General features: G+C 41.9%; 1 protein-coding gene across 1 annotated transcript in view; it reads right to left on the reverse strand.

Moving 5' to 3' along the window:
- The window catches only part of KDM2B (lysine demethylase 2B), a 164,356-nt gene that overhangs the window by 50,669 nt on the left and 86,661 nt on the right, over window positions 1-27,026 (reverse strand). The window contains exons 10-12 of the mRNA XM_054006986.1: window positions 25,875-26,001; window positions 14,231-14,685; window positions 3,980-4,066 (exon numbers count right to left, since the gene is read on the reverse strand). Of these exons, the coding sequence (XP_053862961.1) occupies window positions 3,980-4,066; window positions 14,231-14,685; window positions 25,875-26,001 (669 nt within the window). The remainder of the gene's footprint in view (window positions 1-3,979; window positions 4,067-14,230; window positions 14,686-25,874; window positions 26,002-27,026) is intronic.

The raw sequence follows: 27,026 nt of genomic DNA on the forward strand, positions 1-27,026 counted from the left end.
TCACTCAGGAACTTTGCTTTCAAAGCCTCCCGGATGCACAGCACTTCCCGCTGGTCTCTTCTAATCGCCCGGCTGTCTGGCTGTGCGTAATCAGCAGCCAGGCTATTTTCCTCAACCTCCCACCCCGCCATAAAGGTCTCCCCCTTGCTCTCACAGAGATTGTGGAGCACACAGCAAGCTGATATAACAATGGGGATATTGGTTTCGCTGAGATCACAGCGAGTCAGTAAGCTTCTCCATCTCCCCTTGAGACGGCCAAAAGCACACTCCACCACCATTCTGCACTTGCTCAGCTGGTAGTTGAAGAGTTCTTTTTCAGTGTCCAGGGCGCCAGTATAGGGCTTCATGAGCCAGGGCATTAGCGGGTAGGCTGGGTCCCCGAGGATGACTATAGGCATCTCCACATCCCCAACAGTTATTTTGTGGTCCGGGAAGTAAATACCTTGTTGCAGCCGTCTAAACAGACCAGAGTTCCTGAAAACACGAGCGTCATGAACCTTGCCCGGCCATCCCACGTAGATGTTGGTAAAACGTCCCCTGTGGTCCACCAGTGCTTGCAGCACCATGGAAAAGTAGCCCTTTCGGTTAATGTACTGGCTGGCCTGGTGGTCCGGTGCCAGGATAGGGATGTGAGTTCCATCTATGGCCCCACCGCAGTTTGGGAATCCCATCGCTGCGAAGCCATCTATGATCGCCTCCACGTTTCCCAGGGTCACTACCTTTGGCAGCAGTACATCAACGATTGCCTTCGCTACTTGCATCACAACAACCCCCACGGTAGATTTGCCCACCCCAAACTGGTTCGCGACTGACCGGTAGCTGTCTGGCGTTGCAAGCTTCCAGAGGGCTATGGCCACTCGCTTCTGGACACTCAGTGCAGCTCGCAACCGGGTGTCATTGCGCTTCAGGGCAGGGGACAGCAACTCACAAAGTTCCAGGAAAGTTCCCTTCTGCATGCGAAAGTTTCGCAGCCACTGGGATTCATCCCAGACCTGCAGCACTATGCGGTCCCACCACTCAGTGCTTGTTTCCCGTGCCCAGAATCGCCGTTCCACGGCATCAACATGACCCATTGCCACCGTGATGTCCTCGCATTGCCGGCTACACCCAGAATTCCAATGGGCAGAGGGGACTGCAGGAACTGTGGGATAGCTGACCACAGTGCACCACTTCGAATGTCGATGCTTTCACCGTTAGTGTGGACTCACAAAGTCGAATTACTGTCCTTAGTGTGGCCACACACGTTCGACTTTGCAATATCGATTCCAAAAATTCGATGCAAGTAAAATCTCTCGTAGTGTAGACAAGGCCTTAGACTCCATCATTTTATATGTATAGTTGGGATTATATTTTCAGTGTGCATTACTTTGCATTTATCAACATTAAATTTCATCTGCCATTTTGTTTCCCAGTCGCCTAGTTTTCTGAGATCCTTTTGTAGCTCTTCACAGTCTGCCTGGGACTTAACCATCTTGAGTAGTTTTGTAACAGCTGTAAATTTTGCCACTTCACTGTTTACCCCTTTTTCCAGATCATTTATGAATATGTTAAATAGGACTGGGCCCAGTACAGATCCCTGAGGGACACCACTATTTACTTCTCTCCATTCTGAAAACTGACCATTTATTCCAACTCTGTTTCCTATCTTTAACAGTTATCAATCCATGAGAGAACCTTCCCTCTTATCTCATGACAACTTATTTTGCTTAAGAGCCTTTGGTAAGGGACCTTGTCAAAAGCTTTCTGAAAATCTAAATACACTATATCCACTGGATCCCCCTTGTCCACATGCTTATTGATCCCCACAAAGAATTCTAATCGATCCGTGAGGGATGATTTCCCTTTACAAAAAAACATATTGACTTTTCCCCCAACAAATTATGTTAATCTAAGTGTCTGACAATTTTGTTCTTTACTACAGTTTCAACCAGTTTGCCTAGTACTGAAGTCAGGCTTACTGGCCTGTAATTGCCAGGATCAGCTCTGGAGCCCTTTTTAAAAATTGGCATCACATTAGCTATCCTCCAGTCATTTGCTACAGAAGCTGATTTAAATGATAGGTTACAAACTACAGTTAGAAGTTCTGCAATTTCACATTTGAGTTCCTTTAGAACCCTTGGGTGAATACCATCTGGTCCTGGTGATTTATTACTGGTTAGTCTATCAATTTGTTCCAAAACAGTCTCTAATGACACCTCGATCTGGGACAGTTCCTCAGATTTGTCACCTAAAAAGAATGGCTCAGGTTTGGAAATCTTCCTCACATCCTCAGCCGTGAAGACGGATGCAAAGAATTCATTTAGTTTCTCCGCAATGGCCCTATCGTCCTTGAGTGCTCCTTTAGCATCTTGTTCGTCCAGTTGTTTAGCAGGCTTCCTGCTTCTGATTTACTTAAAAAAATTTGCTATTACTTTTTGAGTCATTGGCTAATTGTTCTTCAAATTCTTTTTTGGTCTTCCTAATTATATTTTTACACTTCATTTGCCAGAATTTATGCTCCTTTCTATTTTCCTCACTAGGATTTAACTTCCACTTTTTAAGGGATACCTTTTTGTCTCTCACTGCTTCTTTTACTTTGTTGTTTAGCCACGGTGGCACTTTTTTTTGTTTTCTTATTTTTTTTTATTTGGGGTATACATTTAAGTTGAGGATCTATCTAAAGTTTCCATGCAGCTTGCAGGGATTTTACTTTTGGTGCCGTACCTTTTAATTTTTGTTTAACTAACTTCCTCATTTTGGGTAGCCACCCTTTCTGAAATTAAATGCTACAGAGTTGGGCTGCTGTGGTGTTTACCCCACCACAGGGATGTTAAAATTTAATTATATTATGGTCACTATTACCAAGCGGTCCAGCTATAATCACTTCTTGGACCAGATCCTGTGCTCCACTTAGGACTAAATCAAGAATTGCCTCTCCTCTTGTGGGTTCCAGGACTGCTCCAAGAAGCAGTCATTTAAGGTGTCAAGAAACTTCATCTCTGCATCCTGTCCTGAGGTGACTTGTACCCAGTCAATATGGGGGCAGTTGAAATCCCCCATTATTACTGAGTTTTTTATTTTTATAGCCTCTGTAATCTCCCTGAGCATTTCACGGTCACTATCACCATCCTGGTCAAGTGGTTGGTAATATATCCCTACTGCTATATTATTATTAGAGCATGGAATTACTATCCATAGAGATTCTATGGTACAGTTTGGTTAATTTAAGATTTTTAACTTTGCATTTTCTCATCATATTCTATCCGTATTTTATCATCTTCCATCCTCTCCTCCTTACTAGGACATAGAGAATCTCCATTAATAGATCCTCCCCTAAGAGATGTCTCTGTCTGAACCACGTGCTCCTCCGCACCTGTTGGCTTTCCTCGCAGCCCTCAGTTTAAAAACCGTGCTACGATCTTTTTAATTTTAAGTGCCAGCAATCTGGTTCCATTCTGGTTTAGGTGGAGCCCATCCTTCCTGTATAGGCTCCCCCTTTCCCAAAAGTTTCCCCAGTTCCTAATAAATCTAAACCCCTCCTCCCTACACCATCATCTCATCAACACATTGAGACCCTGCAGTTCTGCCTAACTGGCCCTGCGCATGGAATCTCACTGGCCCTGCACGTGGAATATTCTCAAACTTTATCATGGTTTAATAACTGGCTGTCAAATTTAAAATTTTTACATTAATGCTCTTGTTGCATAAATGTGAAAAGTGTCTGAAAACAGTATAATTTCTAGATGTTTTTTAAAGATTCAAATGAATAAATAAGGACTAAACAGATTTTTTTAAAACTGGAAGTGAAACAGTTTCTCTCTATGGAGGCATTTGAATGCTGTGTTTCACCATCTGGTTGACTTATAAGCCAATTAAAATACGGGATCAATCATAAGAAAGCTAACAGCCCCTAAATGCCTTATCAAACTATAGCAGAATGAATACAGAAACCTTGCATTGAAATGATTAGCAGGCAAAGATAGCAAATGTGACTTATTACCTTTGTGGTCTTCTTAGGCCAGGCTACCACAGGGACCCCCGAAATGGCAAGATTCTGGTCGTCATCAGCATGTTCCTTCAGAATGTTCTGTTTCAAATGAAAGCAGCTTAATTAGTCAGAGAGCTATTTTTGAAACTTAAGAGATGAATAGTAGGAAGAGTGTTACTTCTGTCTATCTAGGTTAACTTTGTGGTTGTAAAGGACTTGATAATGTCCAAACCTCCAAACATTCAATCCACTGTAAACCTCTCTATCCAGCTGCTAAAATTCATGGTTCATGTAAAGTGAAATCTTCTGCAAAGAGTGCAAAGGAATTACAATTCTCATCATGTACTATTAATGGAAAATTAGGTTCCATTTAATAAAAAACACAACATACCACGCATGTGTGCTTGTTAGACAATGTTCAAAGGCACATGAGGAACATTGTCCAAAAGCAATGAAGCCTTATGAAGACAATGGAAAGACCCAAGTCTACCAATACTATCTCCTGCAGTCATAAGACATCTTTTTGTTTTCTGTTTATTCAACACCTACCACAATGGGGTCCTGATCCATGACAAGGGCTCCTAAGCTCTATGGAAATACAAATAATTAATAATCACCATCATCAGTTGCGTGGGACACAGCTATCATCAGGGTATCTGAGTACTTCAGATACCAGGCGCTTACGTCAAGATGGAGCATTGCAAATTGTAATCTGTCAGCTCCATCAGCATTCAGCTGAAGAGCACTGTCATCTCCACTGGTAACTCTTACCTTTTCTGTGGAAATCTGCTCAATTTTTTGTGAATCAGGTAAAGCCCTCAGGTTTCTGAACACTTACTAACAAAGCTTCAGACAATGCTTAATACCCTGGACTCAAATTGGCTTTTTTTCTGAATGCTTTTGTTCTAATGCTCTGTACTGGATGTCTTGCAAGTGGGTTTCACTGGTTCATACTGCTTCTGCCATAGGGAATAGTTTTCATTACCATGTAACTCAACATAGAGACATGGAATTATTCAAATTATAAACTGTCTTTATATATAATACATTGTGCTAGTGGGAATATCCATAATCAGCTCCCTGTGCATATCCCTATATTTACAAACTGAGCGGCAGAGTCCTCCACTTTGGATTCAAGTATCTATAAACAACCACTGAAAGAGTCAAAAGTCTAACAAAGATTCCACTGATCTGCTGAAAACTGAAGCTCAAATGAGTCTTCATAAAATAAAATAAAATAAAAAAATCATTCCAATAAAGTAAACAAGATCTGTGCGTTGAAAATTACCTATTTGAATTGACAAGATAACCACAGACATGTCAATGGCGTTGCTCCCAGTTACACTAACTTCTTGAAAAAGCTTAATTAGATAACAATAGACACAAGGCATCCCCAGTCCCCAGAGTGGAGTTTTAATCATTAGAAATTTCACACACTATATAAAAGGATCTTAAAATACACTAATTGTTTTTAATAGGAAATGCACTTGGAATAACACAAAGAAATTACACATGCTGTCCTTTTGTAAAGAGCAAACTGAAATGGGTGATGTGGTGCTATGTAGCCAAGGACCAGATCGCGGCCCAACTAACAGCCTGAGCACAGCAGGCAGTGGCACATACCCAGATAATGCAGTAAGACATCCTACCAGGAGAAGGCAGGATACCATATGTAGAACTGGTTTAAAGCACCATGAGGGAATGTTTGCTGCCTTCGCAGAGCAAAAGATTCATGGGCTAATGATTGTTGTGCATACGGATAGGAGCATATAGACATCTGTACTGTGACGCAGTCATGTCCCTTACTGCACTTTAAATGGCATTAGGCAGGCAGATCTCCTAGTCTTTTGTGCCCCATGGCAAATTTACAGTCTGGATCCTCCATCCCTTTTTGATAATTGCACAAAAATATGTGACTGCCTCAAAACTTTCTCCTCCCTGCAGAAACATGCAGGCACAGGCAGGATCTAGCCCTATGTCTGGATATTTATGTCTCTTTGCTGTTTGAAGAGTCACATGACTATAGCTAACATCATACATGCCACAAAAACAGCTCTCTCTGGAAGAACCACTATTGAGATTGAAAAGCAAGTGCTGCATGTCTGGACAATCTGTTTGTTGGAGCTGGGATGCTTAAAAGGACATTTATTCACAAGTGTTATCTGATAAAAATTGTAAACTGTTAATCTCATTATTGTTTGTAACACCCTCTTAGAAGCTTAAAGGCAAAATTACTTTCATCACCAGCTATGTGCATTTTGGCAACAGCTCCTTGTATGTCGAGGATGCAGTTCAAACTTTCTGTAACAGTTTTTAAAGCCTCAAAGAGTCTGAGACTTGAGAGGTTTCCACCACATAACCTAGCGCTGCAGTTAAGATCCTTATTATAGGGCAACACCTAGCTGGGAAATTGATATAAAAGAAATTAATCCTGATTTGCATCCATGTGACAGGGCAACCAGATCCATTGTGTTTTACCATGAACACAGTCACCACCATTTAAAAAAGCAGTATTTCTTGGCAATAGAGTAATGGATTTTTAAGGGAGACTGGGACTTGTTGGATAAAAAGATTGTGATTGGGAGCCAGGGGAACTGGGAATCAAGCAGGGGTAGTAGGGAGATTAGATGAGGAGCCAGTGGGAATGGAAAATGGGAGACTGGCTGCGCAAGAAGACGGACTGGAAACCAGATGGGAGGCATGGGGGACAGAGGGATGACTGACACAGATCCGATGAGGAGTCAGGGTGTGGGGAGGGGGAACTAGGATTAGCTGGGCAAAAGAAACGGGCAAGGAGCTGGGGAGACTGAGATTGGATGAGGGAGAGAGTCCAGCTCTCAGATGGGAAGTCCACTGAGGAAGAGTAGGACTGGTTGGGCAAGGAGACTGGGATAAGAAGCCTGAGGAGTTCAGAGTGTGACTGCCTAGGTGAGGAGACTGGGAAAAGTAGCCAGGGTGGTGAAGATACAGGACTGGGACAAAGACAAGTTGGAGAACACAGTGGAAGAAGGAGGTCAGGTTTGGGGGGAACAGGGGCAGAAGGAGGGCCTGTGGCCACTAGAGACTATTTCCCTCCAGAGTCTAGAATGGAACCCAAGATTTCCAAGTCTCACCATTTCCTCTGCTGTCAGCAAATGTGTGTGAAACCACTGGCACACAGTGTGTCTCATTCCCTTCTAGTGCCAGTCCACACACAGGATGACAGCCTCCACTATTACAACCTACTATTGCTATCAGTTACTCTGTTAAGCTCAGAGGTCTCCATGGAGAATCTAAAGAGTCCAACCCTGCTGATAAACAATGTGGGTGTCACTCTGATGCCATGTGATGGTGTGATAGGGCCCTCAGTTGCTAGGCAGCTTAGTGGCTAGATCGTTGGTTAGGGGGGCTGTAGGGAGACCTGACCCCTCCTTCTCCCTCAGGACCTGGCCCAGGGTCCTGTATTGCTCAAACCCTAAACAGGGGAGATGGATCTTCCTCCACATCCAGGCCTGACATTGACTGCAGGTATAACGGGGCGGAGCTAGCTGAACCCACAGGTGTTCTTTAATCCCTGCTGTGCCCAGCTGCAGTCTCTCTGCTCCTTCACAGATGGATTTTTTTTTTTTTTTTCAATTTTCTGTTTTAAAAAACACAGGAAATTACACACACAAACTATGCTAAAGGATTATTGAAGTTGCAAAGTTGAGCACTCAAAAGTTCAGAAAAGCCAGAACTAAGATTGCCTGTACAACCTAAATTTTGTCCCTTTATACATGTGTTACAATAGTCTTTAATTACATGATCACATACTAATTTTTCCACAGGACCCTGTTTCATTCAGTGTACAAGATGGAAGGTTCTGAATTAATGAGCAGTTATTCAATATTTTCTTTTCTCCTCTCTGTTCCATGTGTGGCCCTAGGTCTTATTAACTGCACACTAGTCAAATCCTGCTCTGAAGACAGAATTATTAATTTCCACATTGGCTTTTTTATGATGCTCATTACTAGAATACCAAGTGATTCACAAACATTAATTGATTTGTTTTCACACTACTCCTGTGAGATGAGTGTGTAATATTATCCCCATTATACATATTGGGGAACTGAGGCAGAGAGAGATTAAGATAATAAATGTCCACTAATTTTAGATGCTTAATTTGACATGCACAGGACCTGATTTTTCGGAGTATTTTGCATTATACAGCACTTTGTGTTCAAAGCACAGCTCTGATCAAACTCAGCAGTTTAACACTTCTGCAAATCTGACCCTAGGGTCTCAAGGCAGGCATCCATAAAATGAGGAACACACATTTAGTGAGCTCCTGTAAAAAGTCTGAGTTAAGTGACTTACCCAGCATCACAAAGGAACTCTGTGGCAGAGGCAGGGATTGAATCCAATTCTCAAGCATGGCTTTTAATTGCCTTTAGCCAGGAGACCCTTCTTTCTCTTTCTGCAATCCTTTGTGTCTCATTTGTTACACACCTTCCAATTTCTGAAACAAATGAGGCAGGGGTCCTACAGAGAGCAGTTTACTACACAATCCTGATTTATCCCCAGTGCACCAACCATCCTGTACCCTGAATGAGGCTGGCGTTCTGTGGAAAAAATACCATGCAATCATAAAATTGAAGACTGTACCATAATCCATATGCACAAAGAGGGCAAAACTGAGGTTTCATAGGCAACCTTAATTCTGGCATTTCCTAACTTTTGGGTGGTTTCCACTCTTGGGCAAGGTGGGTGACAGAGGATGGATCACTTGATGATTACCTGTTCTGTTCATTCCCTCTGAAGCACCTGGCATTGGCCACTGTCAGAAGACAGTATACGGAGCTAGATGGACCTTTGGTATGACCCAGTATGGCTGTCCTTATGTTTCTTTAATGTCATTTTGTGTGTGTAATTTACATGCTACCAAAAACAACTTTTCTACACTTAGTTTTGAGACAAGCATATAAAGAAACAACTTCTCTGAAGGGTTATCCAAAGATTCTGCTGCATCTGTAAAGTCTCAGATGAGTCTCTTCTATGTGTAATAATAAAAAAAAGTATATTATATATGTAGTCCATTCAAAGGATTTTTTCTATATAACATTTTAGTCTTCTTTATGCTTCAGGGAGACAATATTCTCTGGAAAACAGGATATGGCTAATTAAACAGGTGAGAAACTACTTTATTCAGTGATGTGGAGTTTCACAGAACCAGTTGGGGTAAATCATATACAATTCATACCCTCCTGTCTTAAGCAGGGATACATTTAGATCACAGGAGATTGGATTACTGTTCTGTATTGCAAATACAACTTAATTAGCTACATAAAGCCTATTTGTTAATCGAGTAGGAGACCCTTTGAAGTGAAGGAATTCATTTTCCTGATAAGAAAGGACACTGAAAACTAAACTTGTGTAAGTTCCTTACACATCATATGAGCTCCTAAGTCATCTGACACTATTAAACGGGGACACTACAATCAGGAAAGGCGCCAAACTAACAGCCCTGGAGATTGAAATCCCATTTATTGGGAAGACAGATGGACAGTGCCAGAGTAAGCCTCCCCACACTGCCTTTCCAGTGTGGCTCTATCCAGAAAAGAGGAGAGCTCAGCTCTACACTCAATTCAATCCTTAACTTATCTGACAGCAAGGGGGTCAATTAGTGTTGGTGGTGGTTGTGTTTTTGTGACAGGGATGCCTGTCCACTGAGAGCTGGGCTCAGACCACTAAGTGCATTTCCTAGAGGCCTCTCAACACCTATTAGGTGGTAACAACTTTCAGTCACTACCAAACAAGATTAGATCTGAACAAGTGACCCAGAATCAGAGATGAAAAAGACTACATCCAACAGGTCAGAGAAAGTAGTGGAGTGTGTTGCATGCGCCCTATACTAGGACATACACATAAGTATTAAAAAGTATATGCACACATATGCTCCTGCACGAAATCTGTCAATTAAAAATACATCCCTAAACATTGGCTGATCTGTCATATATAGAGAAAGCATCCCCTTGTTAGCAGTTGATCAAAAGAGAAGAAAGAAAACTGAAAAATAATGGTTCCCAAATTGTGGTCCATGGATTGCTGACTGGTCACATGGTGATGATTCCGCTGCCTATTTTCTTAACATTACTTTCTCATGTAAGCCGTTGCTGTAGCTGCCCCAGGGCTATTATTCTATTGCCAGTGGGATGGAAATTAGTCTATGCAATTGTGACTGGGAGGGGAGATAATCCATGAAACCATCATGGTCCATGCACTGAGGAAGTCTGAGAACCTATGCTTTAAAAAATAAAAACCCAACTCCACCTCAGAAAAGACCATAAAACTGGGATCTCTCAGTGCAGATAGGGAACTAGAGTAGAATTTGTACTGAAGCCAGATAGTAACAACCTCCTTGGCAGCACCAGAAGCTGAAATCATTCAAAGACTTTCCAAGCCAGGTACAGCAATGATGCCTGCTGAAACAGGAGTATTCTTGCTTTCTCTTGGCAACAAACTCAAACTGGCATATTCAGAGAACTCATCCTCTCACTCTATGGACAGAAAGAAACAAACGCCACATAATGCACTTTGAGGAAGAGTTCTCTATGCTGTGTGTGTGTGTGTGTGTGTGTGTGTGTGAAGTTAATAGTTAAATGAACTCTTATACCTCCCCTTCTGTCCTTGATATCTGCCGCTGTCACTGCAGTTCTCACAATGTAATGAACCAGGCAAACATATGGGGCCGGCACCTTACTGTCTGTCTGACTGGAGCCCCTCAAGTTTTTGAATCATCTTCTTCTGGAAGATGATTCAAAAAATCACACCACAGAAACACCAACCCAGGAACCACACCACAGAAACACCAACCCAGGAACCTATCCCTGTAGCAAACCTCGTTGCCTACTCTGTCCCCATATCTACTCTGGCAACAGCATCAGAGGACCCAACCACATCAGCCACACCATCAGGGGCTCATTCACCTGCACATCCACTAATGTCATATATGCCATCATGTGCCAGCAATGCCCCTCTGCCATGTACATTGGCCAAACCGGACAGTCCCTCCGCAAAAGAATAAATGGACACAAATCGGACATCAGGAATGGTAACATACACAAGCCAGTAAGTGAACACTTCAATCTCCCTGGTCATTCTATCACAGATTTAAAAGTCACTGTCATTGAACAAAAAAACTTCAGAAACAGACTTCAAAGAGAAACAGCAGAACTAAAATTCATTTGCAAATTCAACACCATTAATCTGGGCTTGAATAGGGATTGGGAGTGGCTGGCTCACTACAGAAGCAGCTTTTCCTCTCCTGGAATTGACACCTCCTCATCTATTATTGGGAGTGGACTACATCCACCCTGATTGAATTGGCCTTGTCAACACTGGTTCTCCACTTGTGAAGTAACTCCCTGCTCTCCATGTGTCAGTATATAATGCCTGCATCTGTAGCTTTCACTCTATGCATCCGAAGAAGTGAGGTTTTTACTCACGAAAGCTTATGCCCAAATAAATCTGTTAGTCTTTAAGGTGCCACCAGACTCTTTGTTGTTTTTGTAGATACAGACTAACACGGCTACCCCCTGATACTTCTTCTGGAAGGTGACCAAAAGGGTGTTCCCTTCAGCCTGGCAACCAGACATCTGAAACGACAGTCTTGATGGTGTTGCCAAGGCATTCACTGTATTTGGCGGTCTGTGGTGATAAACTGCCATGGTTTTTAGTTTCTTCTTAGATAATATTTTCATGCTACATGAGATAACCAGGACCTCTCAGTAGCCTACCAAATTCCCAGCCTGGAATGTACTCTGTTTTTATCGAAATCTGAGCCTATGACAGAAAATCTTTCATTCTAAACTTTAACATTTCCACTGAAAACTCTCATAGCCTTATAAGTTATAAGTACAGAGAGCTTAATTTGCCCCTTAGCTACACCTCTCCCCAACTGCCTTCTTGTTCTCCAGCACCTTACCTTTGGTTTAAAAATCAATTCTCTATATATCTCATGGTTGCAAATATAACTTACAGAATGTGACCTAAATTTAATCAACGTAGTGATGCCTGCCTGAATTTGCAATGAACATAAAATAATCACTCCAAGAGATGTTAACTGACCCAGTTCATCTCAGTGAAGTGTTAACTCCCCAGTGATGCTAATTTAAATGTCAACAGTGTTGTCTATTACACTACAGATCAAAGCACAAAGGAAGGACAGAGATGATATTTTGAAAATCTGCACAATCTACTGAGAGTGACATTTCATTTTGGTGCCCCAAGAGGCTGAAACTTGGGATATATTGCCACTTATTTTTCTCCCCAATCAAGAAGGAGCCAAACCTAAGTACCTTAGCAGAGCATCTGAGCTCTAGCAAGGGGAAACCAAGCCAAAGGACCCCAGCACAGTCCATAGATATATACAAACCCCACTGAGGGACAGCTGACAACACACAACCATATTTTGAACATCTGCACAGTTTACCATAAGTAGCATCTCAGTTTGGCATTTAAAAGGATGCAGATTATTTTGTAAGTGGAGCCTGGTTTGTGGGTAGAGCTTGGATGAGTATCACAACCTTTCTTCTCTGCCCAATTCAAACCCTGGTCTTGGGGCTTAATTCTGATTTCAGATTATATAGTGGCAGATCACAAAGCAGCTTGTGAAATCAATTACCATGATTGTGTGCAAATATACAAACATATACACAGTAACCAATTGGAGGGATAGCTCAGTGGTTTGAGCACTGGCCTGATGAACGCAGGGTTGTGAGTTCAATTCTTGAGGGGATGATTTGGGGATTTAGTTGGAAATTGGTCCTGCTTTGAGCAGGAGGCTGGACTAGATGACCTCTTGAGGTCCCTTCCAACCCTGATATTCTATGATACACCAGTAATCAGAAGTGCACTCTTGGTGGCTTACCAAAATAAATACCATGTATTGTGATTCCAGGCTCCAAGTTTGTGGAAGATAGCTGGGCTTCACACTATATGCTTATAGCCTTTTTATTTAAATTGCATTTGGGCTGCTTCTAAGCAGCTGTGACATAGTTTATGTTGAAAAAGTACAGACCCTATACTTCTAAAACATAAATACACACTTTTCTTCACAAGACATGATAAGCAGGACACATCTTCTCTACTCTGTGGTGCAATGAATAATAAATAAAACCACATTGTCCAGAGAGGCAGCAATGACTAGTGGTCAAAACACAGGAGTGGGGGTTACTACTCATCATTCCAAATCAGAGCAAATGATTATGGATGGATTATACACTTTAAAAAAAATACGGAATTTAGAAAGGAAGGGCTAATAGAAATTTTAACCTTGCTTTTTCTAGCTGAAACTGCTCAAACATGAATTATTAAATAAATAAAAATAATACACTAATGGATTGATCCTCACATCACCTTTGTGAGTAAATATGAATATCCCCATTTTAGAGAAGGGGAAACAAAAAGAAACAGAGGTAAAATAACTTACCTAAGGTGACAGAGTTGGGACTAGAACCAACTAGACCATGTTGAAAATTAGGTTTTTTGCCTATTCTTGAGATTTCCCCTTTGCCCCTAAACCAGATGAGGTCACCACTCCTGCACAATCCCAGATGCTATGTCAATTACCTACAGACTAGTTCTGTTTTAGCAGCCGCTCACTTATCCCACCATCTCCAAGGAAAGTACATTGTACCAGTAGGCAATAACCATCATGCTGCAGAGGGCAATGGGGGAAACAAAAAAAGAGAAGGGGGGAACTAAGGAAAGAAAATGCCATTCAGAAAGTTGGATGGGTCTGGTTTTTGCACCAGGATCAAGTATTTAAATCTTGTAGATTTCATTTGTGTCAGCTAATCAGACATATCTGAAAGCACAGTGGATTAAAAAGGCATATTAAAATACATGGATACACATAAAATAGGACTCTCTCTATGTATGTCTTTATGTACATGAGCTATACCATGCACTGTTATTGCAAGGGTACACAAACTTTGTGACACTGAGGGCAGTTCCAACCAGAACGGACCTGATTAAACAGATCAGATTGTAGATGTCCATATCCGTAATATGGAGAAGGAGTCTATGCAGACAAGAAGGCCAACCATGCAATATTCTCCTTCCAGATCTGAGTGGCATTCAGATCAGGAGGGGAGCGATGAGTGCTAGGACTTGTCTCCGTGGGCTTCCCTCACATTGAGGACAAGTGTTTGCATAACTCTAGAGGCCTCACTTTGCGTACTTTTATTGTGTGCATGGCCTATGGAATATACATTTTATATCTTTAAAAGCAGTTATACCCACCTTCATATCTTCCAGAAGTGCCTGAGGATCCTCAATGCCTTCTGGAACACACTTCTTGTTCTCTGGGAGAGATTCAAGCTTTTCTACTAGGGCTTTCAAACCTTTCAGTTCAAACTCTGTGAGATGAGTCCATTTGGTTGAGACTTCGGTAGCTGGCGACCCTGTTGGTGTTTTGGGATAGTCCGTGGGGGTTGTTGACTTTACACTGTCATCTGACTCATTGGACAAAGTTCTTTTGAGGTATCTCATCACTGTGGCTTTCTGTTTTTTCCCTGCAACATCCTTCCCTTCAGAGTGTGTGCTGTTGGGCGAGGAGGAACCATCAGCCAAGGATTTTGTGTTCTTATCCAAATTGTCTTCCTTCTCCTCCCGGGTATGAGCATCACAAGATTCTTCATCCATGTCTAACCAGGAATCTGATGAGAAGCTGTCTACGCTGGGTTTTCTTGTGGCATCTGAAAGACACACAAAGAAAATTAAATCTTTATCCTGCTGAATTTACAGCTTAAACAGTCCTCCTGTCAGGACTAGTGATCACCTGATTAAACTGGCACATGGTAGTGCCTGGTAACTCTTACACACATCTAGGAAGTGAGTTTTGTTCAGATAATTTAAAACTGATTTTGCTGTGTTTCATTAACATCTATTTCACGCAAATGACTGAACAACTTAGGAACAATATGGCTTTTTCAAAAAGTTTCCATCTCCAAACTCGCACAGTTAAGGGTAGAAGAAAAAAAAATCACAATTCATATATTTGAGATGTATCATTAATTTTCCAGAAAAAACAGATGAGATCAGATTTGACATTCTTCATATTTCTAAGCTAGAAACACAAGCAGGAAAAAAAAAAAAAAAAAAAACACCTTAAAAACCTTATTGCCATTCTTTCAGGCCTTTTTTATAGATTACAAAGAAGCAAAAACTATTTTTTTTTCCTTTGCAGGTCATCGGCAATAGAATGTATAAATACTTGGTTTTATATGGTATCTGTCATCCAATAACCTTAAAGCACTGCAAGAACACTCATTACTTCTTTAAGACAGAACAATACTATTATGCCCATTTTAAAGATGGGAATCTGAAGCACAGAGAAGTGAAGTGACTGACCCAGGGTCACACAACTGTATAACCATTACTACACCTCTACCTCGATATAACGCTGTCCTCGGGAGCCAAAAAAAAAATCTTACCGCGTTATAGGTGAAACCGCGTTATACTGAACTTGCTTTGATCCACCGGAGTGCACAGCCCTGCCCTCCCAGAGCGCTGCTTTACCGTGTTATATCCGAATTTGTGTTCTATCGGGTTGCGTTATATCGAGGTAGCGATGTATTATGAATACAGCCCCAAATGCATGCTGGTTGCTTTATAGATAAATAGAAGGACAGGAGGCTGAATGCTCAAAGAGAGTTAGCCTCCTAACTTCTATTTAGGCTCCCATGAAATCAATGGAAGTTAGGAGCCTAACTCTTTTTGAGCATTCAGCCCAAAGTCCCTGGCTCCGAGGAATTTACATTCTTAAGTCTAGTCTACAGTAGGCTTTTCCTCTGAAAATGCCCACTGTTGCTAACCCCAGAACAGCTCCAATGATGACAGCATTACAAGAAGGGTACTGGTCAAGGCTCCAAAAGCCTTTTAACTGCAGTTTTGTTTATACTTGCTTTTCTACAAAACAATATGGTTATCGTGTCTACACTAGCACTTTCCCCATTACTACCACTAGCAGAGATGAACTGGTGTTAATTGGTAGGAATTTCTGGTTAAAAATGCTAGTGTAGGCAGCACCCAACAAAGTCAATGGGACTTTTGACACTGACTTTGAGGAGTAGGATCCGGCCCATGACAGACATTATATGCAAAAAAAGAGAAGAGATACAGCAATAAACATGTGACTGAGCAATGAAGTGTCTCATTTCCTTGTTTTCATTTACTTATTTTCAACTGTCTAAATTCTGAGTCTTTCCACAGTTTCTCTTCACCCAAACCTTTTATTTGAGGAAGGACTAAACAAACACTAAGGCTATGTCTACATTAGCACTTTACTTGGTATAACTTATGTCACTCAGGGGTATGAAAAAAAATCCTCTGAGTGACATAAGTTACACCAATAGAAGCACCGGTGTGGACAGCGCTATGTCAGCAGGAGACGCCCTCCCACCAGCATAGTTACCATCACTCATTGGAGATTATTTAATTATGTTGATGGGAGAGCTCTCTCCTGTCAGCATAGAGGTTACACAGCTGTGTCAGTACAATTGTGCTGCATTAAGATGCTAGTGTAGACATGGCCTAAGTAAGGACTTCAGGATTTGGCTGCATTATAATAATAAGCAAACGTCTCACAAATAATGAAGCAAAGAATCACAGAGATTGGAAGTGAACCTCTATGACAGAGAAGGTTCTGACTGTGAGTGAAAGAATGTGCCATCATCTCCTCAGAAAACAAACTGCACTTACTAGCTGGAAAACAGAAAGATGCAGCAAGCAGACAGTTGTTGCTTAACTGCTAAATTCAGACATGCTGGGAAAAAATCCTCATAAAGTTTTGTCTACGCTGTGAAAACAAGTTCAGTTAGGTAACACCTGACAGAAATGAAGGGGGAAGTTACATTTATCAAGGCTAGTGGGTGATTATTTCAAACTTAGACATCACAGAATGTTTTCCTCACAATCTTATTAGATTGAGAATTATTTTGGGGGAAGAAGGTTTAAACTGATTTTCTGAAGAACAAGACAGAAGCTTAAAAAAAAAAAAAAGTATTGGGCCACTGACCCAGTCAGGCCCTGGTTACAGTGAAGGTAAATATCCTCCTTCTTTCTATCCCCTTCTCTCCATCCCATCCAATACACACCGCTCCTGTAAAGTCTTAACATAATCAAATTCAATATTTAGTGCATTGAATTGTTTATTCGGTGTGATATAGTGATGAACAACACCACTCAGAAGCAGCCACTTTCTGTCCCCCAGAAAACCAGTAGCAGAGCCAGGAATTTGACCCAGTTCTCCTGAGTTCCAGTCTGGTGCCCTAGCCCAGAGGCCACACTGCCTTTCTGTTAATTAAAATATTCATAAACACATTTTCTGATCATTTAAATTTCAGTAATGTTCGCTACTTCACAGCAGATTAAAGTATGGAAATCCTGTCTACACTGGGGGATTTTGGTGATTGGTGGCCAGTGTAGCTGCAGCAGAACCCCTGGTGTGGGCATGGAAAGCAGTTATAATTGCAATTTGCACCAGTGCAACTTCGTCTACTTGAACCTGTGGTCATGCGGAACAGTGAAAGTCGTAGCTTACACTGACTTTGCTGCCTACACTATGTTTTTGTATAGGCGCAGCTATGCTAGGTGCTTGCCACTGACGGCTGTAACTGGGGTAGGTCACCTAAGAAAGGAGAAGGAAATCATATTGTGACCATCTACAGCAAATGATGTTTTGGTGCCATTAGTGGGTGGCACGTGAGATACACCACCACCTTTTATCTCTGATCTAATCAATGGAACGAAAAGGCAGAAGGAAGGAGCAGAGCCCAGTGGGGAATCCTAACTCCACTGATAAACCCAGACCCCACCCAACAAAGCAGTGGAGCCCTGGTCCAACCTGGGAATGACAGTAGGGCCAGGCACCTTCCTCCCTGATTACATTGGCTGCTGTTCCTCCCTCTGCTGGAGGTGATCTGCACTCAACCAATGTTGTTGTGTTGGTTACACTTGGTTCATGCCTTCCAGTCCTACACTTCTTTGATTCTATGGTTGCAAGATTTTCTCTGCTACTACAAGGGCTAAAAATAATTTTTTTTCTACTAAAAGCGGAGATTCTCTCAGCATGTCTCAGCTCTGGGAGCAGGGACACTAGGCATGTGTCCTAATGTGCTTATGGCTCTGGGAGCAGGGACACTAGGCATGTGTCCTAATGTGCTTATGCCTCAGTGGGCAGTGTTATTCAGCATCTTTCCACATCCCCACCTGGTGCAAATCTCAATGGAGCTGAAGGGTTGCAGAGCAGCTCTCTGTGTTGCCTTGTCCCACTCTTCCAGTCTGTTTTACAGCTGGTGCAGGGGGAATTTCCTCAGCAGTTCTACTGCTCTTGGGGCTGTCTGTCTTCTCTTTGGGCTCTTTTTGCCCCATGACCTCCACATTAGGGTCCCCCCCCCCCCTAAACAGGGAATCTTGAAAAGGGATGATTTACAAAGATGAAGAGCAGGGCTCAGCATCCACTCATGCTGAGGCCGCTCGTGCTGCCTGACACAGAGAAAATGTTGGAGGTAGAAAGAGGCAGGACGCTGCAACCAGAGACTGGCCATTACGGGTTCAGTAAGAGTTGAGGGTTGGACTTTTATGCCAACACATCCCATTAGTTATGGTGTGCTGGGGTCGTCCCGGAGCTTGTCCACCTTAGGCATTTTTACACAGTGCAAGCCCTCAGTGTAGATATACTCAATTGGTGTAGAGCAAGCCCCGAGCTGTCCAGGTACAGCACATGTACAATGGGGTTTGCACTGGTGCAGCTGGGAGAATTAAGATTAAGTGTTAAAGGGTTAACACCCAACTGGGAGTTTTCTGTTTCCCTTGCTGAGTATGTTATTTGTTCCTTTTTCTTGTTTATAAAATCTCCCTAAAGGAAAAGATCCTGCTGACTGCAATTGTGGTTTCCTCTGCTTAGTCATTCCACCAGCCAACACTGCATTATAACTATTTTTAAAAGCTATTTTGTAGCCCAGGCTCCCACCTGGCACAGATAAAGAGTTTGAAGAAGGGATCTAACAGGGTTTGGTCCATCCCCATTGCCACTTTAAAGCCATGTTACCAGGAACATTGTTTAAATGGCCTCCACGCAAATGCATATGGGGCCTAATTGAGTCTTTTAAAGTGTTTAAATGCTTTCTACTGTGCTTACTTTTTAGAGCAATCTACTAAATAAAGAAGTGGTGTCTCCCAGCATCATGAACATGTGTAATCCTCTGTGAATTGAGGTCACTGCTTCATATGGCTCATCAGGGTTTGTGCCAATCACGAACACTGCAGTATACAAACTTTACTTTCTTATCATCACATATTATCCTGAGAGTCTTTGGCTATCCCCAGGCCTAGGATCACCTACTGTGGGTCTCCTCCTTAATACAATTCAAATCCTTTCAAAAAAGGACAGGGGAAAAAATTCTCACAAATATAACAATTCTGGATATGGAAAACAGAGAGACTCCGCGGTGTTGTAATCCAGAAAAAGAAAGAGTGATCTGTCTTAGCACAGGACAAGGAGATAGGAACTCCCAATTTCTAAAGCAATAACTCTCTGTGTGGCCTTAGGCAAATCACAATCACTCTCCCTCAGTTTGGCCTTCTGCAAAACAGGGGTGATTATACATAGTTACCTTCTTCAACAGAGGATTAAGTTGCTAAGTTTCCCTTCAGCAGTACAGTGTGTTCAATATACACTCTTCTGCTGCAAGTGGAATTGCCATTCACAGCTCCAAAGCCTGGCACTTTGGCCTGTCAGCAAGAGGTAGTGAGTGAGTTCTTTATAGCAGTCTTAAAAGGAAACGAGGGCATCGAGGAATCTGATTATATAGAATTTTCCCAAATAAAAATCACTTAACATAATCCATAAATTCTCTTTCAATGGGAAATCCACTATACTGTCTGTGAAGGAAAAAAGGAATGGTTCCTCCACCATTCCATACAGCACCTTTCTATTACCCATCAGGCTGTATGTACAGTCCAAGCCACCCTGTGAAACATCTTACAGTGGGAATCTTAAAAGCTACAGGATACAGAGTATTTTATGATTAGCGCCACATCTTCTCCAAATTACTCTTTGTCAGTTTAGTCTCAAGATTCACATCTGACTGAAGGACACATGTAGGTCAACAGCAGTTGACAACATCCAACATAGACTCAACAATTCTAAGAATAAGAATCCTGTAGGCATTTCCATCTCGGAACAGCACATGTTCAAATCTGGTAGGAAGTTCATATAGAGTGCCCTTTTTTATTCCAACTGGCAGGACAAATGCCACAGTCGGAGGGATATAAAGAATGAGATTCAGTGCTTTTACAGAAGCCTGTGATTGCTGTAATGCCATCACTTCCACTGAGCTCCTGCCCTCCTATGGAACAGATCAAAGCAAGAACAGACTCTCACATGCTAACCAGGATCTTAATCTAAGTCAGGCAAGTATTGGGTCTCTGATTTTGTGCCTGCAATTTTGCAGATGGAAATAATTGCAAACCGAAAAAAGAGAGACACTTATTTTGGAATAAGAAGTGTCCACATGGGGATTATACTGGTGTGACTCAACCGGAATAATTATATTCGTCAATTTCCGCATGTAGACGAGCTCTTAAGATTCAGACTCACCTCAGAATTTGGCCATCTTAAACTCAAAGTATAAATATAATGTAACAAATCCACAAATTTAGTCTTGGGACATGTACATCAAACCCCCCACATCCTGTAGATTGGAACAGTACTCAAAGATCTCTAACACCAGATGATAAGTGAGATCAGGGAGGCAGCAAAATCTAGGAGAACAACCTGGATAGGTGACTTGAAATGGAGCAATATTAAGAGGAATTCGCATATGAGGGAGTATTCTGGAAAAACTGTTTATTGATACCATCAGTTATGGTATCAATAAAGCAATAAAATAAATAAATTGAGCAGCTCATTCTGGAAAATACCAGACAGAGGGAACTGCTTTCTAGGTAGCTCTATCCAAACACAGGAGTTAGAGGATAGGATACTGAAATTAGCACCTTTTTATACAAAAAATGTGTCATGGGATCTTTAACACAAGTGATCAGGACCTTGGTTTTCTGTTTCTTCCAAAGATGACACCTATCAGCAGTAAAGAGACATCTATCATCACTACTGACTCAAAGAAAAGTGCCTAGCAAGTTCTAGACACCACTTCTTACAGCACTGTTTTCTCTTTGGAGATTCTTCCTCCAAGTGCTAACCATGCCTGACTCTTCTTAGCTTGTGAGATCCAATGAGAATACTGTCTGCAGCAGAGCAGATGCAAAATAAAAGAGCATATCTCCAGGGTAAAATACAGCAAACTATAAGAGCCAAAAAGAAAGTATAGTTAAGAAGTAGAAATCCAACACAAACCATAACAGGGAAAATATACTGTGGAAAAAGAGGAAATGTGAAGAAGCAGATAGCTACAAACATTAAGACTAACCATAAGGAATTTTTTAATAAGCATGCATGGAACTCAAGATGGTTTCCCTAGTCCAAGAAGTAAAGAGGACAATTAAAACTACAAAGGAGTTGCAGGTAACCTTCTGTCCGTATTCACTACGGATGGTGATGGGGAAGTCCTTCCTCAAAGGAGCACCTCTTATGGAAATCAAGACATGGCATTAACAGAGAGAGAAGTCTCTAAGGAAAAGAGGAGGCAGCAACCTGAGGACCTCAAGAATCCTGAAGGAAGTTTAAAAAAGTCAGAAATTCTGCTCCTTTGCCAACATCTAGTTCACTGAATCCTCTACATTTAACAGTTGTGCCTGAATGTTGTGGTGCCCATTTAAAAAAAAAAAAGCTACAGGTGATTCAACAATTACAGACCAGGCAACTTCACCTCAGTACAGGTATACTTGTATAATTAAGAGCAGGATAGGAAAATATCCTAAGTAGTACAATATGACAGGGAAATAGAACAGAAAGGTATGATTTCTCTTGATAGGAGCTGTGTTTCTGTTAGAATTCTTTGAAAAAACCAGCAAAATACCAAAAATGGGAATCCAGATGATATAATAAACTTGGCCTTTTGAACACCAGTTAGTAAGGTCCCTCACACCTATATAATCAGCTAAAAGATACAGTCCACCAGGGAATAATAAATAATAATAAAAAATAGATAATGACAAAGATGCATAAATAAATGTCTTTTTCTTAGAACAGAGAGAAGATCCTAGGAGTCAACGACAGAAATCAGCACTGAGACGGACACTGTTTAGTATGCTAGTGAACTGAAGTTGAAGGTGGCAGCCAGGTGATAAAATATGCTGTAGACAGAGACTGTTTAAGTGAGTAAAAAGTACACGTCTGTCCAAGAGAGCAAGGTCAGATTAAGATCCTAACATGTTTGAAGTCTGGTGGTATTAATATAATACACTGTCAAATGTCTGTAATCATGCCTCACCCCATTGTCTGGGACTCGTTTAGCTCACATAGCAGTGGATTGTGATTTTATGGCTGAAGGGCCCAGGTTCTATCCCTGCTGAAGAATTGTAGGATCTGGATATTAGGATCTGGAGTTTTGGTTCAGGTTCTAGTAAAATAGTAGGGGAAGAGAAATGTGAGACTCCAGAAGGGTCTAATCAAACTGGGGATGGGCTCATCATTAGCTGCTACTACCGATCTGCAAATGAAGATCAGGGAAGTAGAGAGAGAATCCAAAAAAGGAGGAAGTGAATCAGTACCTTCAGTCCTGCTCTGAGAAGCATTCCTATAATAATAAAGAAACCTTCACAACTGTGCAACAACAATCTAGAGTACAAAATTCAAGAGGAACCTTACAATGACAAAGTCATGAACAACCTGACAAGTATGCACTGCATGCGCGTGCGCGCACACGCATACACCATTGCCATAACAAGCCAGTGTGCAGCTCCAGCAAACAGCCCTTCAATAACAAATCCATTTGTGCATGATGGAAATAATGAAACAAATTCAAGCTTCCAGCAGGTTTTTGAAAATCAGGGAGAGTTAGATTTAAAAAGGATCTGGAATCTTATTTAAAGAATATTTGAGAAACCTTTGAAACGATAGGGAAAATGAGCCTTCCTTACAAAAAAAAAAACCATTTTCATTCCCCAGGCCCAACAGCCAAGGAAGGAGACAACGTGTCTCACTGTGGGATTTGCCATGAGTGCAAGTTCCTTCCCACAGCACCCAGAGAGAGAAGGCATGCCCCATTCCAGCGCTCACTGCAACTTAGGCTTCCAAACTGTCCCACTCTTGACACAGGCCTCTTCTTCCTGCCAGGCTTGTGCTGTCCTGGCAGAGCCCCAGGCTAGATGAAAGAGTGCCTGTTGATCCTAGACAATGCGATAGTCACACAGTAGAGAGGGCCAGCATTCTTCTCAGAGAGATATAGAATTTTGCTCTTTAAATCCAAGTATTTCTATAGGCAGCAGTTCTTCAAAGCACCTCTGACTTGCATTATCCACCTCTTATTCTGATTGCTCAAACTATTACTGCTCTTCGGACTTGTTTTTACTGAGGCTTTTTCCCTTGAAGGCTATAAGTGCCCTTTCCTGTTCAAACTCTAGAGAAGCAGCATGTCTCTCAAAATTGGGGGTAAATCTGGAGGAAAACTGGGACCCAATTAAAGATGGCTGCTCCCTTCATCCCCACCTAAGCACTGACTCCTACTCTATCACCCTGAATGCCCCATTTCTATCTCCTTCCCCACAATGAACAGTCTCTTTCCATCACAACATTTTCTTCCTGCAGCAGGCATCCCAGTATTCTGGATCCAAAATACAATTTTGAGTCTAAGTAATTTTAGTGCGGTTGCAAAGGGCTGGACTGACAGACCCGGGCACACCAAAAGTTCTCTTTGCATCCACAGAATTCCTACAGTATGGGCAGTAGCAGTCCAAGGTTCTCCATACTACCTCAATCCTGGCCTAAAAGCACCATCTATAGAGCTGAGAAGACAACTTAATCTCCATGGCCCGTTATTCTGCTGATTCAGCCTACTGAGATTGCCAAAATGGGCCAACTTGGTGACAATTGTGTTTTTACATGACTTGGATGCCTCACCACTAGGAACTGGACTAAGGTCATGCCTATACTACCACTTATGTCAGCAAAACGTATGTCACTCAAGGGTGTGAAAAAAACACACAGCCTGAGTGACAAAAGTTTTGCAGGCATACGTGGTAGCGTGCACAGCACTATGTCAGCGGGAGAGCTTCTCCCACCGACATAGCTACCGCTGCTCGTTGGGGGTGGTTTAATTATGTCAACGGGAGAGCTCTCTCCCATCAGCATAAAGCAGCTACACAAGAGATCTTACAGTGGCACAGCTGTACCAATATCGCTGTACGCTATCTAGTGTAGACATAACCCGAGACACATTCCGCATGGGTGACCAAATCACCAACAGTCACTACTGAGCTGACCTGGATTCACGCTGGTGATTTAGATGGGGAAGGTTCCAGATCTTATGTTCAATCTCCTGAGCCATCCCATCTCCATGCACCTCATTCATTCTAAAACGTTTTGATTTCACTGTACAACTTAATGACCCTCCACCCCGGCCTCAGTGTCAGGAAGACCCTCTCTGGAGCACAGCATCTCTCATGCCAGCATTCAGACATCAAAGTGCTGCTTCTTTACTTTCCAAGGGATACAAGGACAGACAGTTTTGTCAATGGTTCTTTAAAGAGCTCCTCCCCCCAGAACAAAACCAGCCAGAAGCGAGGAGTTACTCAGCACACCACACAGTATGCTTTGGGAGTTCCTGACTTATTAATCCTTCAGTGGAGGAGTTTGATGGCACACAGAGGGGCTGTGGAATGGGACCCTCCATCCACAGAGATCTGCTGAGATCTGCAGGGAGCTCCTTCAGATCTCAGAGTATCTTTGCAGTCAGTCAGCTTCTCCATGCTACTCCCTGGCAGCATGGCTCACTAAAGAGCGATGCTTACCACCCATGCAGCCCCTCTCACTGAAATGTCATGATGCATTAGGTGGCCATTTATGTCTTGACTGCTGGCCATTCTCTCCAAAACCTCTGGGGCTCCCAAACATGTGGTATTCACAATGATGGCCAGCTATGGGAGTGGGGAAAAGGGTGGGATGGAAATACTTTAGCTTCTCTCTCCACTTCCAGATGCACCAGCCTGATCTAGATGATACTTGTGCTACTTTCAGCCTTTCTGTGCCTAAAAGCAAGATGACGTGGCCCAGTGGCTCTTTGGAAATAAAATAAATAAAGCTGATAGGCAAGGCTAGAACTCTAGCTGTACTGCTAGAACTCAAGCCCTTGACGCTTTCCCACTTTGATCCCATCCATCCATCTCTGCCACAATTCACTTTCAGCTATTGTTTTAAAGGTTTCTTTGCCCTGCCTGCATCTAAGTTATTGATAACGTAAGTTTGTTTTGTTTTTTAATAAACTAGTCACCAGTTCGGGAAAAATAAAACCAGAGATGTAAAAAAAGAAAGAAAAAAGAAGCCAGATTTAGTGGCTGCTTGTAATGCACTTTGTAGACGAAAAGTGCTATAGAAGTGCTAACTATCCAACCCAACAGAACAAATTTGCAATGCAGACTTTTTGGCTGCTAAGGTAATATGCCAAATGCAACAGTAAATCCTCAACTATTTGGCAGATCACCTCAACACAAACATTACTGAAACCAAGAAATAAACAAATCTGAAATTATTTTTCTGAGATCCATTTGCCATGGAAAAGCTCAATAAATATCATTCAAGGAAGGGTGGCGGTTCAGTGAAATTGCTTGAGCTTCAAATCTTCTCCATCTCCAAATAATGAAATAATTCATTAGGATCTCTACATTTCTCCAATTTAATTTACAGTCTGCTTTGCAAAAGCCAAAGCAATGACTAGTCTGAGATGCCAGCGTCCATTCTGAATACGCACTTGAAGGATTCACTCACCAATTAACATTGATTCTTTCTGGTATTCTTTGCTGAGGTGGCAGCGCTGGGTCACACAGGACACGTATCTCTCCAGAACATACCAGCACATTTCATAGTAGAAAGGATAACGGAATTTGGCATGCACCTGAAAGCAAGATTGAGACTGTCAATCCATGTGGAAGGGAGAGAAGTTTGCAGCACAAGGGCCAGTCATCATTCTCATCATGTTATCAAGAGCACAAACGGTATGCAGGAGGGGGAGGGGAAAGAGGGTGGGAGCTGAGTGAGATGTATGCGTTCAGCATACAAAATGAGGAGGCTGCCTGCCTGCTTGCTATGATAGCATCATTCCTTGGTTCACTAATTTGTACCCTCTTGGGTTGGTGGGGGAGGTGGGGAGGGAGTTGTGGTCTTGTGAAATCATGAAACTGATGCATGGCCCCCTAAGGTATTATTTATCTACTGTATAAACATAGGGTGGTCACATACAGATGTTAGTCACTAAAATTCAAGTTAAAATAAATGTGGGTTCTTTTGATTTCCTAAAAATTATTCCATGATTTGTCAAAACAGCATTATTACCTACAAAGAGCCAAGCAGGAAACTCGATCCTTGTCAACTCAAGTCTTTACAATACCACCATTTGATTAAACAATGGAATAAAAACAAAATTTTGATTGTTGGTATATCGCATTCAAACATTAAATATAAAAAAAGGCCCCTACATTTGTTCTACTCTTAATATTTTGGTAGTCAATCAACTTTTGCCCTGAATCAAACAGAAAAGTGGGATTCTACCAAAAAATTCTGCCAGGATATCCCCTTCCCTTTATCTCCCAGCCTTGCTATTTTCGTATCAGAAGCGGATTTCTCAGTGCTGTATATCTGATATATTTATTTCATGTTTAAAAGAAAAATAAACTGCTTTTTTCCCTCTAACAGTTTTCCAAGTAAGGGAGATCTCTGTGCTAAGGAAGACACTGTGGAGTCTCCAATTTGGGAATATGTATGTACATTTGCTGTGTTTGAATCCGTATGTACATTTGCTGTGTTAAAAAAAAAAAAAAAAATGAATGCCATATACCTTGCATGCACAGGTACTTACACTGAACAGTTCTTACTCCTTGCAGGCATTGAATTTGCATTTTGTGGGCTGGATAAAACCTAGCT

This window comes from Malaclemys terrapin, chromosome 16, assembly GCF_027887155.1.
Source record: "Malaclemys terrapin pileata isolate rMalTer1 chromosome 16, rMalTer1.hap1, whole genome shotgun sequence".
Lineage (NCBI taxonomy): Eukaryota > Metazoa > Chordata > Testudines > Emydidae > Malaclemys > Malaclemys terrapin.